The 17275-nt window shown below is 32.1% G+C and overlaps 1 protein-coding gene across 16 annotated transcripts in view; it reads right to left on the bottom strand.

Moving 5' to 3' along the window:
- The window catches only part of CHD9 (chromodomain helicase DNA binding protein 9), a 250227-nt gene that overhangs the window by 94446 nt on the left and 138506 nt on the right, over positions 1-17275 (bottom strand). For 9 of the 16 annotated variants that reach the window (XM_031954497.1, XM_031954491.1, XM_031954498.1 and 6 more), the window contains 3 exons: positions 15400-15511; positions 14787-14843; positions 6508-6654 (listed from right to left, as the gene is read on the bottom strand). In XM_031954497.1, the coding sequence (XP_031810357.1) occupies positions 6508-6654; positions 14787-14843; positions 15400-15511 (316 nt within the window). Of the gene's footprint in view, positions 1-6507; positions 6655-14174; positions 14271-14786; positions 14844-15399; positions 15512-17275 lie in introns of those variants that run through there. The other 7 variants (XM_031954499.1, XM_031954501.1, XM_031954500.1 and 4 more) reach the window with 2 other exon arrangements.

The raw sequence follows: 17275 nt of genomic DNA, 5'->3' as shown, positions 1-17275 counted from the left end.
GGCATAAAAGGCTTATAATCAAATCAGAAATACTAAGTGCATTCTCTTCAAATCACCATGCAACAAAAATTACATGTAATATAAGGCCATGGAAAAACACCAAAATTTAATTGAAAACTAGGATTTTTATTACTAAACTTAATAATGATCTCTTAATTGCCATATCTAAATTTTTTCAATCCCTATTCTTATTAAACTCTGAATCACCTTCTTGATACTTCCTTTTCTGTAGAATTTTATTAAACTGCTCTCTATTGGATCTCCTCCTATTTGCCTGACTCTCTCCCTTTATCTTTTTCTAACTGTGGGTATCCCTCCAACTTTCTAAGCTTGTCTCTCTTCTTTTCACTCTCAGTATTATTTCACTTGGTAATCTTATCAGTTCTTATAGATTCAATCATCAGATAAATTCATGCAGTTGAATCTCAGATCTATTTGTTTAGCACTAACAACTCTCTTAATCTCTGGTTTCTCATCTCCAAATGCCTACTAAACATCTTGAATTGGATGTCTCACAGAAATCTTAAATTCATCATGTCCAAAATTGAATTCATTTTCTTTTCCCAAAACTCTTTCCTCTTTCTAATTTCCCTATTATTGTCACAGGCACTATCATCAAGCTCTTATTAATCACCTAGGCTTACAAATTAAGTATCTCTTACTCTCCATGTCTAATCAGTTACCAAGATCTACGCATTATAACATCTCTGATATGTATTTTTCTCTCCTGAACACTCTGGTGCAGCCCTTTCAATTTTCTCACACCTGGGGTTGGTCTTCCTGACTATTGGTCTCCACTGTAGCCTATCCCCAACTCAGCTATCAAATTGACCTTCATGGGGAGGGGGGTGGAATTGGCAAATTATCTTGCTATTCCAATCAATTCTAGTGGTTCTCTATTACCTTCTGAATTAAATATAAAATACCATATGGCTGGCTTTTAAAGCCTTTCATAACCTGTTCTCCTGTCCCCCTACCTCTCTAGTCTTCTTTCACTTTACTTCCACATCTACAGTCTAGAGATAACATGCCCCCTTCCTGTTCTTGGAACATAACATTTGTATCTCCTAATTCTGGACTGTCCTGATATCTACACTTTTCACAAGATGTCCCCTATGCCTGAAATTCTCTATCTCTGCCTCCTGGCTTTCCTGTTTTTCTTCAAATCTTTCCCACTTTCTGCAATAAGCTTTTCCCAGTTCTTTATCTGAAGGCTTTCCCTCTTAAAATTATCACCAATTTATTTTATATATATATATTGTTTGTACATAGTTTGTGTGTCCTTATTTCCATTAGGCTATAAGCTCCTTGAAAGCAGAAACTGTTATTACCTTTTAAAAAATTTACAATACATATAGTAAACATTTAATAAATGATTGTTGACTTGATCATGGATCATATATTCAGAACTGAAAGGGACTACAGAAATGATTTGTTTCAAAGGCTGGAAAACCATTTCTTGGGTATGTTACAATAGGGATTACTCTTCATGTATGAGATGAACTACCTAGTCACAGTAATCACTTTTCTTTTAAAAAATACTATTTTTATTAATATTGTTTGTTTTTAACAACACCCAAATTTTCCCTTGTGTGCCTCTAAGGAATAAGAAAAAATATCAGCAAAACCAATCACATTTCCAAAAACCAAACCAAACCAAATCAAAAGCCTGTGGTCTCTTCCAATCCTCAAATTTTGTGATATTTTGAAGTAAGTCTCAGAGAGTTTAAAAGGGATTTGCACATGATATTTCAAGTTACAAAATGCTAACTTTCAATTCAGGCTTAGGCCCCGATTCTACATTCACCTTTCTTTCTAACTGTACTTCTAAATGGCTACTCTTGATGAATTCAAATCATTACTGATGAAAAAAAAAAAAAAACTTAAGGAAAATGTGATTGCTGAATGATTCTAAATGACCTCTAAAAAATTGTTGAGAATGAGAGAGGCATCCCAGAACTGAAGAAGCACAACCATCTCCAATTTTCAAAGAAAGGAAAAGTTAAGTCTGAAAACTTTTTAAAGACCAGATCCCAGTGGAATTCAATACTGTATTAATGTCAATTTGGAGGAAGGTCTATGGTAATATATCCCAGGGAACTCCCCCTGCTCTGCGTTATTTCATATTTTTAACAATGACTTAGATAAAGATAGCATACTTATAAAGTTTTCAAATGACACAAAACTGAAAGGTTAAGCTAATATCAACAAAGTCAGAAGTTAAAAATATTTAAGCAGACTGGAATGTTTAGTTGAATCTTATTATTATTTTTTTAATCATTTTGTAATCATGTCTGACTTTGTGATATCATCTGGGGTTTTCTTCGCAAAGAATAGGAGTTGTTTGCCATTTCCTTCTCTAGCTCGTTTTATAGATGAGAAATTGAAGCTAACAGAGTTATGTGCTTGCCCAGGGTCACAAAATTAATAAGTGTCTGAGGGTTAGCTTTGAACTCAGAAAGATGACTCTATTTGACTCCAGGCTCCATACTGTCTCCACCACACTGCCTAACTGCCCTAATAGAATCACTTTCTCTTGTGGCAAGACAGTCTCTAGAGCAGAAATTTTTAATCTTTTTTTTATCATGTATCTCTTTGTCTATCTAGTGAAACTTAGGAACCTTTTCTCAAAATGCTATCTTACAATGCATAAAATACATAGAATTACCAAAAACCCTCCAAAACCCAAAGTTAAGAACCCTTGCTCAAGAAAGTAAGTTGAACCCATTCCTAATAAAAACATTAGAGAGCATAAGAATTAATGTAGTAGCAACTATCCCATTTAAAGTAACTACAGACAATATAAGATATTTGGGATTCTATCTGTTAAGACAAAGCCAAGAATGATATGAACACAAATTACAAAACATTTGTCACACAAATAAAGTTAGAGCTATACATCTTGAACAATATCAATTGCTCATGGGTAAGCTGAGCTAATATAATAAAAATAAAAATTCTACCTAAATTAATCTATTTATTCAGTGCCATGCCATGCCAATCAAAATGCCAAGAAATTACTTTATAAGGCCAGAATTAATTACTTCATAGGGTCATAAACATAAAAAAATGCAAAGGCAAGTGGCCTACTCACACCAGACCCCAAACTATATTATAAAGCAGTGGCCAAAAAAACCATTTGAAACTGGTTAAGAAATAGAATAGTTGATCAATGGAATAGATTGAGTTCACAAGACATACTTGGCTCTTCTCAACAAAATGGTGATTCAAGGTAATTTCAATAGAACTGGAGATGAAAAATAATATCAGCATCCAGAGAGAAAACTATGGAGATTAAATATGGATCAAAGCATGGTATTTTCACTTTTTGTTTGTTTCTCATTCTCATGTTTTTTACCTCTTGGTCTTATTTTTATTGCTCAACATGAACAAATATGGAAATATGTTTAAAAGAATTGCATATATTTAACCAATATTAGATTACTTGTTGTCTTAGGAATGGGGGAGGGGAGGGATGGAGACAAATTTGGAATATAAAGTCTGAAAAAATGTAGAAAATTATTTGGAAAATAAAATATTGAGGAGAGGGACAAAGAGAGGGAGAGGGAGAAGGAAAAGGAGAAGAGGGGGAAAGGAAGAGGAGAAGGAGGAGAAGCCAGAGACAACAGTGAAAACTGAACTCTGGTGGTTGATAAGAATCTTTATGAAGCACTCTTCAAGTTGAATAATGCTTTTTCTAGTGATACTAGTGACAATAAAGAGATTGTATTAGGATGTTGAATGAATCTGGATAAATGCTAAATGACAATTATATTGTGCAAGTAATTAACCCAGATCAAGGCTTGACAATCAGGAAGAGATCGGGTTATACGGACTTTTTTGACAACTAAATATGAATAAGTCTATATACTAAATCACCTCATTAATCCACAAATGTTTTATATGCTAATTGTAAGTCTTGGAAGCAAGTAATACTAATAATGATAACAACTGATATTTAATTTATATAGTACTTTATGATTTGCAAAAGTTTTAAATACATTATCACAATAACCCTGTAAGATATGTACTACATGTGGTTGCTATTCACCTCATTTTAGAGGTGAGAAATTGAAGTTTAAAGAAATGCATTTTTTAGAAGTGACTAAGACTTGGGGACAGAAGTTATAAGGAGATAGTTAAATTTTACTCCTCCAACCAAAAGTCAGCAGGATCAAAGAAGTCAAATTGTAAGATCCTCCTAAAATGATTCCTTTTAAACATAAAAGATTTTTTTCCCCATTACATTTCAAATCCAACAAACTGGTCATTAGAGAAATGCTGATCTTAAGTTTAGTCTTTAAAGTTCTTGACATAGGTTTGTCATAGAAACAGTCTAAACTTATTACTTTCCACTTGGGAATGATATTTAAAAATTAGCAATGTGAAATTTGATGTCATAAAAGAACAACATTCTTTTAGAATGTATTAGCAGAAGGTTAAGTACTTAAACTGGTAAATAAATTTCATTTTAGCCATACATACAGATTAGGAAATAACATGTATTTCCAAACTTTTGAGGCAATGATTGCCAAATGTTACTCACATATATTTACATCGAAGAAATTAAACACAAAATCACAACGATAAACATTAAATATTTCATTTTTTGATACAAGAAACCATAGCCAATGTCTCTTTTCTTACTATTACATTTATGATAAATTTTTACTGAATACTTAAAAGAAATGCCTCATTGCCCAATTGATAATACTACTAGCTCTATAATTTAAAGAGATCAAAGTATGGACCTCTTATTAGAAACTAAGGGGATTTATTTGCTTGTCAAACTTGTCATCTATGAGTGAATGGCTAAACAAATTATGGTATATTAAGGTAGTGGAATATTATCATACCATAAGAAATGACAAAATGGTGGATAACTTCAAAGAGAACTAAAATGACATTTAAATTGATCCAGAATGAACTGTGTAGAATCAAAGCAATATTATTCAATAATGACATTAAAAAGAAAAACAAATGTGAAAGGTTTGCTAATTCTGATCAATATAATGACAAATCATGGTTCCAGAGACCCAAAGATGAAGCTACCCATCTCGTGACAGAGAAGTGATAGACTCAAGATGCAAAAGGAAATAATCGGTGCCCGCAATTTGCTTTGCTTAACTGTATATGTTATGAGCTTTTTGTTTTCCTTGTTCAAGAGGGGACAACAAATGCTTATTAATAAAAAAAAACAATAAAATTAAGTTTTAAAAATGAAGAAATGTCTCAGGAGTTGGAGGTATGCTTCTCCTTTCCTCTCCATGCACACACAGTCTTTTCTTAGTCAGAGAAAAATGATTTGCTTGGACCACACAGCTAGTAAGTGTCTAAGACTGGATCTGAACTCATGAAAATGAGTCTTCCTCTAAACCCAATGTTTTATCTACTATGCCACCTAACTGTCCCAGAAATGTAATGAGCAATTCTTTGAGGATTCATGAGGAGCACAGAAAGAATAAAGAAAGCACAAATAAAGGCATAGCTCATGAAATGGGGAATAGGATCAGAATGGAAGAGAAGAGAAAAACGAACAGGACAAAGTAAAGAGACATCATAGAATATCAAGAATGCCATAAAAGAATGGTTTCTTCAGACATAAACATTCTATAGCCCTTTTCCCACTGATAAGTTCTTCCTGAAGCCAATAATTCTGAAAAGCAACCAGTATGGCCCACCTCCATTTGCCCTTCTGGCTGTGCTTCTGATTTTCCGGAATTCAACATCATGTCTCAGCTGCAGTCTTATCCTGGCAGTTTCCCCTTAGAATCTGGGATTTCCTCACCTAAGACCTTTCCTTAGTGCTAGCTCCATTCTCTCAATGATGAATTCCTCTTGAAGCCTCCATCTTGAAGAAGGGGCCCCGTTTAGCCAACCTTCAGTATCCTTCCATCTGTACTCCTGATGTTCCAGATGTCCAACACCAAGCTTCCATTGGGTACTTTATTGTCCTCCCCTTTTGTGTACTGTCGTCCCGCATTAGAATGTAAACTTGTTGAGGACAGAGACTCTTTTTACTTGTATTTTATATTCCCAGTACTTACCATGTACCTGGTACACAGTAAAAGCCTAATGTTTTTTGTCTTGCCCTGTCCATAGTAATATACATTAAAGAAAGAGACAGACAAATGGAAGAGAAGATAAGGAGGTGCATTTAAACTAAAGAAATGTTGAAAAAAGTACATAAAAGGGAAAGAGTGTGGAAGTGAGCTAGAATCAAATTAGTGTAAACAAAATTAATCAGAGGAACAAAGTACTGACTTCGAAAGGGAAACAAAATCACTATAAAAGAAAAATGGGACAAAACACTACTAAAATGTTTTTCTTAGTTAAAGAAATGCCTTAGATGTTTGAGAAATAAGCAGAATGAAAAGAGAGAACTTCTTAAAATTGTTATTGAGATAAGGTAGAAATCATAAGAGATACAATTTAGTTATGAGAAGATAATAAAAGGAATTAAAGATGTTTGCATATTTTTCCCGGTCACTTTGTAATTTTGCTTACCACAAATAACTGCAAAGGTTGTTCAGCGGGTAAAGAGGCTGAACTTTTTCTGATTTTCACAGAAACTTTTGCTTCTTCTTCTGACTGTTTTCCTTCTGCATCTTCAGCATACTTTTTCCTTTTAACTTGACGATTCGATCTTCTCTTCTGGAATTAACCGTAAAAGGACCAATTTTATGGTTTATTTTAAAAGAGAGAATATAATAAAATATTTTCAAAAGGTTGATAAATTCACACACACTAATTTTAGAGACTGGAGATTTGGAGATTTCTTCCCTTTTTTTCCCATTGATAATACTTGCCTACTACCACAAATGGATAAAAGGATTAAAACTTCAGATTGCTTCCTGGGTTTTCAGGAAACAAAATTTAGTTAGAAGAATTTTCTCAAAATTTTGACACCAATGGTCTGCAAGAAGTCTTTTTAAAAGGTTCAATTCTTTCAGTTATTTATTTTATTATTTAGGCAACATGTATTTCTACTTTTTAATTTTTTTGTATAGTTTTGCAGATATACTCCAAAGTGCATTATTGCCTAAGAGTAGATGGATTTAGTCTTAATGAAAATGAAGGCAACATGAAGTTTTCTGTACTTTAAAAAGAAATAAAATAAAAAGAATATGGAAGTTTTAAAGCTATCCAACATTTAAATAAAGCAGCAAAAGGAATTAGTTAAGGCTTAATTACTTCTAATTTTTCTTAAAATATAAGGAAGTATTGGGGTAAAGATAGAATAAAGTCTTTGTTAGAAATACTATGCAATGGTATAAGTGAAGTATGATTATAAGATTGAGTATGATAAATTTTTAAAATCTAAATTATTTTTAAAAGCAAAAAATCATATTTCATTTAATATCAACAAAACTCTGAATCAGATTTAGAAGTTATGTATTTCACTATGGATTCAAAATTAAAACAAGTTTTCATAAAGGTGAATTATTCTGCTTTTAATTTTTAAAAATTTACATACATTTAAAAACACAAAAATTTATATTTTAAACTAAAAAAAAAACCTGTCCATCATGATAAGCATAGAAACTCATAGTTTTGATGAACTCTTAACCTCCTACAAATAACTACAAGAACTGTCCATCAGATAAATAAGTTAAAATAATTTTGTTCTTCACAGAAAGTTTTGCTACTTCTTAAATGTTTCCGTTCTGAAACCTCAACAATATTTTTTCTTTTAACTTAACTTTAAAGTTCGTTTTACTTAAATAAAAGATATATTTTATTCATTGTCCATATAACAATGTGATTAATTTCAAGAAACTATAATAATTTGCATAAGTAGAACTGAAATTTATATACATACATACATTCGGTGGGTGTGTATGGTGTTTACACATGAGTGTGAGAGTGTGTGTGTGTGTGTGTGTGTGTGTGTAATATATAAAGAGGAGTTGGTAGCATAAATCAGTAATGAAAACAACAATGGAGAGTCTAATTCAGAAATCAAATTATTTGAAAATATTTTTAAAATCATTCACTGCTAATAATTATTATGTTCATTATGAATTATTCATATCTACTTATTCAAACATTTCTCCATGTGGCAACACTTTGTTCATCAGTTCACTTAAATTTTTAAATAATTTCTAACTCTAGTTCTAAAATACCAAGATACCAATTAACTAGGATATTAGGAAATCATTTTGAATTATGTATAGACCATGCAACAATTCAAAAAGGATAGGAATCATTATTGATCCTAAAAGGATTAAGACCTTGAAATTAGTAAGATTACATTTATTTAAACATTTTATGATTTAGATTTTTCACTAATTTATATTGTCGATTTCCCCATAGTTTTCTTATTCCCAAATTAACAAAGATTTTTCCTATAATATCAAATAAATCTTAATTTGAGCTAACAGCCTACAAAATCAAGGGGATTTTTAAAAGAGATTTCTTCCACTACATAAAAAAGTTCTATATGGAAAGAATCTACAAGTGCATGTGTACTCAGCTTAAAATGCATTTTGAACTCTTATGATACCAATACCTGTATGGCAGGCTATCCATGTATAAAACTGGAAGTTTTTTTTTTTTTTTTAAATAGTTAAAAAATACAACACATATATGGATCTATATAATAAGGAACTATGTAAACAAAGCATTTTAGCTTAAAAAAAATTTAACTTATGCATCCTCATGAAAAAGCAAAAATAGAAAAAACTTATGGATTTCCTACCTTCTAGTATGGTAACAATATAAGCAATTTAAAAAATGCCTGAAAAATATAATTTCCTGAATTAATGAAAAGAAATAAAAAACAAATTGGTGGCCAGGTTTGGAAATTTTTTTTTTTTAAATATACAGTAGTGACACTCAATTTCAAGTTAGATAGGGGAAATATAAATTATTAGGAGAAATTAACAGTCTTGGAAAATAAATGGACATATAATAATGAATAGTTATGAGTCTAATATTAAAAAAAAAGAATTTTGCTCAACTCCATTCTGTTAGGTTTTAAGAAGGAATAAAACATTTAGGAACCCACATTTTATTGATGGTTAATGAATCATTGTCATAAGCACGGAGGAAATTTTCATGTATAATAATGATTCTTGGAAATATCAATTATCCTATCAATCAACAAACATTTATTAAGTATTTTTTATTTTGAGGCACCAGTGTAAAGTGATGGAGATAAAAAACAAAAATGAAACGGTCTATGCTCACCAAGTTGGCATACTACTTAAAGGAAAACAACAAATACAAAAAAAGTAAACACAAAGTTGATACAAGGTAAATACAAATACAAATTACAAAGTCATCTTTTGTGGGTGGGAAGAATACTAATAGTTGGGAGTACTAGGGCAGGCCTCATATAGGAGGTATCATGTGAACTGAATTTAGAAGAAAGCTAGCATTACAGGCAAGAAAGACAGAATGTATAATGGCAGAAATGTAAAGTGGAATGTGTGCATTTGGATCAGCAAGAAGTAAATCTGTGTAGAATGTAAAGAGGTTTTGAAGGGGAATGATAAATAACAAACCTGAAAAGTAGGTTATTGAAGACAGGTTGTAAAGAGCTTTAAAGGTCAAACAAAGATCTGTATTTTATCCTCCAAACAACAGAGAGACACAGTAATATGGAGACTAAAGCTTCAGAGAAGGCAATACAATTCATTCGTCACCAAATTCTATATATCTTCTCTGTTTAATCTTTGATTTGTTGGCATAAGCAGTTCTGTCTCATTCTCTTCCTAAACCTCAGCTACATGGCATCCTCTGTGCAAGGTCATCTTCCTTTCATTCTGAAAATTATATTTCACTAATATTTTCTGTGCTCAAAACAACCTAAGAATATAAAAGACCTATCTATCCAAGGAAATATGTGTTCAGTGCTGATTAGAAGTTGGTCAAGTAAATGATCAAATGATACGAGGAAATGACACAGAGTCAAAGACAAACGGTCAGAAATCTGTCTCCATGTGTCTAGAAATAGACAATAAGAGAAATGAACAAAGAGTAGGCCATAGGCTACAGATCTCTCCCTAAGCATATAGGAGGCCAAGAGTCTAAGGCCATTCTAAAGGGTAAGCTAGAGGGAGAAAATTTCACTCACCATTATAGTGTAAGTATAGTAAAATTGTTTGGGGAAGGTAGATAGCACAGCAGATTAAGTGCCAGGCCTGAAGTCAGGAACAGCTTCCTGAGTTCAAATATAACCTCAAATATAACCCTGTGCCTCAGCTTCCTCTTCTGTTAAATAAATTGAAGAAGGCAAACCATTCCAGTATCTTTGCCAAGAAAATTCCAAATGGAGAAACAAAGGGTCAGAAGCAACTGAAAGACTAAAAAAAACCAACACAATTATTTGGAGGTTATAAAAGTGTATTTAAACAATAATGCTACTGCATATGTTTTTGGAAAAAGCAAAATCTCCCACAACAGTACTGAGGGGAATTACTAATAACAATGACAAGATCTTCAACTTTTAGTTCTAGTAACTAGAGAGCAGAGAAATTTTATCCTAATTTCCCCCCTCATTCTGCGAAGACCAAAAGACTACTATTTATGCTTCAAATCTAGTATTCTTATCTATTTTGTTATCTAACTTGCTAAACAGTCTAGATCACCCTTTAAAATCTTCACTAGATATTATGATTTCCTCAAGCTATCAGCCTTATATCTCTTTTCTCTTTCTCGGCCAAAGTCTTAAAAAGAAAAAATCTTGGGGCAGCTAGGTGGCACAATGGATAGAGCGCCAGGCCTGAAGTCAGGAGGACCTGAGTTCAAATCCGGCCTCAGACTTAACACTTTCTAGCTGTGTGACCCTGGGCAAGCCACTTAACCCCAATTGCCTCAGCAATATATCATATATATAAAGAAAAAAAACCCTTTTACACTAAATAATCTATCTGTAAATTCTAATGATCTTTTCCAAATTTTCATCCTTTTGGTCTCTCTATAGTATCCAATGTTGTTTAACCTCAGTGTTATCTTCAACTTTTCATTCTCTCTCATTCCACATATACAATCAGTTGCCATCCCTGGGTGGCACAGTAGATAGAGTGCGAAGTCTGGAATCGGGAAGCCCTAAGTTCAAAAACAGTTTTAAACACTTATTAGTTGGATGACCTTGAGCAACTCACTGTATCTGTTTGCCTCAGTTTCCTCAACTGTCAAATGGAGATAAGACCTACTTCTCTGTGTTGTGAGGATCAAATGAGATATTTGTAAAGTCCTTAGCACAATATCTGCCACAAAGTAGGTATTACATAAATGTTAGCTATGACCATAATAATGATCATCACCATCATCATTACCTTTACATTTTTTTTTCCAAAATACTCCCTTCTAACTACTCATACAGTCACCTATGGTTTGTCCCTCATTTGGACTACTTACCTAGACTACTGGAATGCCCTCCTATTTAGTCTCATCATTACAAGCGTCTATTTACTCCAATACATCCTGTAGAGAGCTGCCAAAGTGCTTTTTCTTAAGCATAGGTCAGACTATTTTATTCTTGTGCTTCAGCAACTCCTTTCTTGTCACCAAGATAAAATATAAACTTCTCTGTTTGATACTTTTCAAAACCCTTTGTGTCCTGGTCACATATTTTTAGCCTTATATATCACTGCACTTCTAGCCCTCTTAAGTTCTAAGCAAACTGGCTTTCTTGCTGTCCACTTAACCCGAACACTATATATCTCATCTTGATGCCTTTGTACAGACCATCACTCACTTGTAGAATGCTCTGCTTCCTCTCTCCAGTTCTAGCACCAATAGTCAATAATAGAAATAATTAATATAACATTTTCAAGCAAAGTGTTTTTTATATATTTTATCTTATGTGATTCACACAACAATCTTCTGAGTTGTATTGTTAGTATTATAGCTATTTATAGATACAAACCTGGTTAGGCTAAGTGATCTGCTCTTAATAGCTTACTATATATCTATTAAGTGTCAAAAATGAGATTTGAAGCCATGTCATCATGATTCCAACTCTAGCAAGCTATCCATTATGCCACGATATTTCCTATATCAAGTCCTTCTTTATCACTAGTTAAATTACTCCCTAAATTACTTTATTTTGTACATACTTTACATATGTACATATTGCCTCCCCGGATAGAAAATAGTCTTACTTGAGTGCAGGTACTTTTTATTTTTGTTTTTGTGTTCCTGGCAACTAGCAAAGTTCTTGGCACATACCAGAAACTTTATAAATGCTTGTTGATTGACTTGATTTTATTGGTGTAAATATTCTCCTCCACTAGTGGAAGATCACAATAATTCTATAAAATCATTTCATCCTATTCAATTCTAAGCCATGTGTTCCTATAAATCCTCCCCAGATTATCCACCCAATGTCCCAGAAGCAATCTTTTGATTTTCTTAATATTGAGTATATCTCTACAGCATATTGTCCTTTGTTATTGCTCCATCCTTTTAGGAACACACATGTTCTTAATGTGATCTTTTTATACCACCTCTGGTGTACAAGTCATCATTGGCAATATGAGGAAGTCTATTTTATATTAAAGTGTCTCTCCATTATTATTTGAGCAACCCCCAACTTTTACTCTTCTCAAGACTGAAGAGTTTTATGCCATACAACTTACAACCTTCCCCATCTCCTCTGGACTGTTAAGCAAATGAGTTTATTCTCAACTGACAAGTAGATCAAAGGATTACCGAAAAGGGCACTTTCTAGATTATTCTGGATCCTTCACTAGAAATTTACATTAATTAACTATATAAAGAATGGAGACATTAAGAATTAATTTATTTCTCTCCATTTTCTGGCATCAACAGTTTAATCACAAATAATACTGTCTCCTTCATTTTCTAATTTTGTACTTTTGACTAATTTAACCAGTTGATGCTCTAAGTGCACACAGAAAACATATCCTCTAATGACTGCATATAACCAATGGATTCCTCCAGAATGCAAAGTTAATTTCAATTTTCTGGTATGTGCTGTTTTATATTTGACACATCTAGGCAGTATGAACATTTTTAAAAAGTAGTCATGAGATATAGGTGTGAGAAATTTTTTGACCATTGCAATTAATGAAAAAATTTCAATTTTCCTATTCAAGAGGTGGGAAAAGAAGATACACTAAAATGATTACTCCTTAATTGGATTCTAAGTCCTATATATGTAAGTAGTAAAATATAAGCTACCAACTCCAACACCTTATCCCCCCTGCTTCATTTTATATAAACATGTTTCATATTGGTCCTTTTATGAATATGAATTTGGCAAAAAGAATCTTTTTCAAGGAATAAAAGTCATTTTCTATGAATTTCCTATTCTTGCCTGGGAAAAAGTTATATACTTCCGAGAGCAATGCAAAATTATCTATAGTATAGTAAACTCATATCTATATGGATCTAAAGCACTCTTTCTAAACTCTATATAAAGCTTCTTAAGAGCAAAAGTTGTTTCATTTTTGTCTGTACCCTCAGCACCAGTATTGTGCTTGGCACACAGTAGGCATTAAGTAATGTTTGTTGATTGATTCATTTGTAAAGATGTAAATATGTTAATCTACCATATTTTTCCTTGTATATAGTAAGTATATAATCATGTCATAATATTCAGTTTTTTCAACATATGTCAAGACATGATGATTTTTAAAAAATTAATAATCATACTTTTTAGGCTCTAAAGGCTAAATAAAACATAAATGAAGGATTGGCTTTTTATCTTATCAAATTAATTGATCATTGAATTGATAATCAAATTATATTCTAATAATCAGCTATAAATTAAGCAAGCAATAATTATTTATTCTCACAAAAGTATTTTGTAAACAACAAGAATCATTTTCTTACTAAACAGTTTTTTCAGGTATACAGTACTCATTGAATGTGTAACCTTATATTACTGAACTATAAATGTGTCTAAAGTACATAAGTGTTTTTACTACTTTGTGAATGTGTAAAGTGGTAACGTCAACTATTAGACCATAAATATACATTTTTTAAATCATTTTCACTTTTTACAATATTCTTCAGAGTACTTTTTTAACCTGATAAGTCCTCCCTTCCTTATTTTTACATTTTATCCCTTCAAGACTTAGGGCAACATCAAAGCAAATTAATGTAGATTGAGACAACCTTAATTCAGGCATTTTGCATTAGTGGCCAGAAGCATTATGATTAATTAATAAAAACACTTCATTCCTATGGCATATTACCTGCTTCCTATAATATTCCCAATAGGGTCTACAGAAGGCAAAGCAGAAACCCTCCAAACATGGCAAGCCTGAAAGGATAACACCATCAACTTCAGGCCACTAGGCATAGTCAGACCAAGAAAATATCAAATATTAAATTAAAGGTCTAAGATAACAAAAAATAAATTTCACTTACATACCTTTGAGATTTCTTATGTCTGACTCCAAATTAAAGATAATTAAGTTATAATCCTTTGAAACTTAAGTGCTTTTGTCACTCAAAGGACTCTCAAGAATAATACACTTGGTTTGGTAATTAATTACAACATAGTCCTTGTCAACAACATTGATCTTTTATGCTAAAATTAAAGTACAGAGATATTACAGTGAGACGCACAAAGAAAAAGTACATGTTGTACACTGAACTATCTACTCTACCAATTCATTATTTGGTACTTCCATAATGAAAAAATGGCCAGTATTATGGTAATAAATTAACCAGAAATTCTTTCTGTTGAACAAGTAAAATATTAAGTTTACTTAAGTCAAGTACAATACCATATATAGTATATATTATATATGAAGAAATAATCTAGGCCATATAGTATTAGGATCTTATATCACTGCCCTTACCTCAACTCTTGCAGCAGCCCAGGAGCCTTGAGCCACTACTCTCCATTGGATAAGAAGCTGCATAAGGAAGAAGAAAGGCCATTCAGGGGCTTCCTGGCCCCTTCATAAAACAACTGCCACTATCCCTACTGCCAAGAGCAGCACTTTATTTACAAAAGTGTGGAGGGTGAGAAGACTGATGATGATCATATTATGTATTTTCTCTAAGCTCACGTAGCTATTGTGACTACCTCAAAAAGAAAAGAACTAAGAACAATATTAAAAGACTAGGGAATTTTAATAGAATCATTGCTTTACTTGGCATATGCAAAGTACATGAACTCATACAGGCTTTACCAAAATTCTATGTTCCATTTTTATCTTTCTCTTATATTTTACTTTTAAAAATCACTTTAAAAAATTAAACCTGCATATATCCATTTACTGGAAAAGCATTATTCTCATTACTACACTGCTGTTATAAAATAGTGTTACCTAAGGACTTCTATCAAATGAAATGTATTTTTATGAGCAAACAGGTGCATGTTTTCACTGGGTAAAATAATATCAAATATTCCTACGAATATCTGCCTTTCTTTAAAAATAAAACAAAACAAAACTTTTAAAAACTTACTTGAGAATCCGCATCTTTGAATGGACGCTGTGGAATCTGCTCAGCATCAGACATTTCATCTGAAGACACATTCTTTCTTTTTTGCTTCTTACCCAATGTAATAATGAGCTTCCTGTTTCAAGATTTTTAAAAAATAAAGTTAAAAGAGTATGTAATAACCTTTGTCATAATTTCAGATGATTCAAATTCACATGGAAAATTTTCTTATAATTTACTGATATTCCAGTAGAATTTAAACTTGTTGAAGGAAGACTATTTGCAATTTTTGTCTCTCTCCTTAGGCCATAGAATGTCTGTATATATTGATGTTTAATAAATGTTTATTAAATTGAATAGAACGAACATCATTCAAGAATACTCCAAACATAAGATGGCTATTTGTAGGAAATTCACAATGAACATTTAAATAGATATATGTAATTTAAACAAATGGGTAAAAATGTATCCATGTCAGAAATACACATGGAGTATAGGAATCTCAAATGACTAAATCTTGCTTATTTCAAGTAAGGTGATAGACTGAAATCTAAAACCAATTTGTAGATCATATAGGATAGCAAATGGATTTGGTCAATAATAAAACCAGTAAGAACTTATTAAGAGCCTTCTTTTGTGCTAGGGATACAAAAACAAAATGAATAGTCACTGCCCTTAAGGAGCTTATATTTCATCATATAAAACAGTATGCATAAATATAAGTTTATACAAAACATATACGAAGTAAATATAAGGTAGTTTCTGTGGAAAGGACCCATGTATGTGAGGAGATGAGCAAAAGTCTTATACAGAAGGTAGCATTTGAGAAGTTCTGACTCTAGAGATTCTAAGAAGCAAAAGGGTTGTATGCTAGACAGTGGGAATAACCCATGCAAAGGCATAGAGACAAGAATAAGAACTTTGAATGTGAAGAATAAAGGGGAATTATTTGGCTAGATTGTAGAATGTGTGAAGTAAAATAATGTGTAATAAGCCTGGAAAGGTAGATTAGAGCCATGTTATCAAGGATTTAAAATGTCAAACATATTAAGGATTTAATCCTAGAAGCAATAGTAGTTTATTGAGCAGAAAAAAAGAATGACATGATCGGATTCATATTTTATTAGAATATTTTTTGCAATTAGAGAGAGAGATAATTGAGGTAAGGAAACCAATTAGAAATCTATTTAAATGGTCCAAGTAGGACTAGGTTGGAACCTGTGGGAATGAAGAGAAGAGAACTGAATCAAAATATTATGGAGGTAAAACAAGATGGGTAATTTGATATGTGGGTAAGCAAGAATGAAGAGTCAAGATATAAATCTAAGTAACTAAGTATGGTGCTACTCTCAACAAGACCAGGAAAATGAAAAAGAAAGATGAATTTGCAAGGAGAAAAATGTTGAATTGTTTTAAATAGGCTGCGTTTGATATGACTACAGGATATCCAGTTCTCCCAGAAAATAGGGCACAAATAAAATGAAACAGCTAAAGTGAACAAGGAATCCTTAAGTAACATCAAAGAAATTCTATAAATTTCTTATGTATGTCCTTATTTAGCTTACTCATGAATGGTGAGTATAGTCTACAAGTATCTGAAATCTGTTACTAAGAGTAAGATAACAAAACAATCAAAATAATCAAACAGTTCTCCCAGAAAATAGGGCACAAATAAAATGAAACAGCTAAAGTGAATGAGGAATCCTTAAGTAATATCAAAGAAATTCTATAAATTCCTTATGTATGTCCTTATTTAGCTTACTCATGAATAGTGAGTATGGTCTACAAGTATCTGAAATCTGTTACTAAGAGTAAGATAACAAAAAAGTTTCATCTTCAACTCACTTGGCCCTCCTGACAATAAAAATTAATGGTCTTAACCACTGGCACCATTCAGGAA

The sequence above is a fragment of the Sarcophilus harrisii genome, chromosome 2, assembly GCF_902635505.1.
Source record: "Sarcophilus harrisii chromosome 2, mSarHar1.11, whole genome shotgun sequence".
In the NCBI taxonomy this organism is placed as follows: Eukaryota; Metazoa; Chordata; class Mammalia; order Dasyuromorphia; family Dasyuridae; genus Sarcophilus; species Sarcophilus harrisii.
Note: the sequence above shows the minus strand (reverse complement) of the source record. Positions and strands in the feature narration are given on the sequence as shown.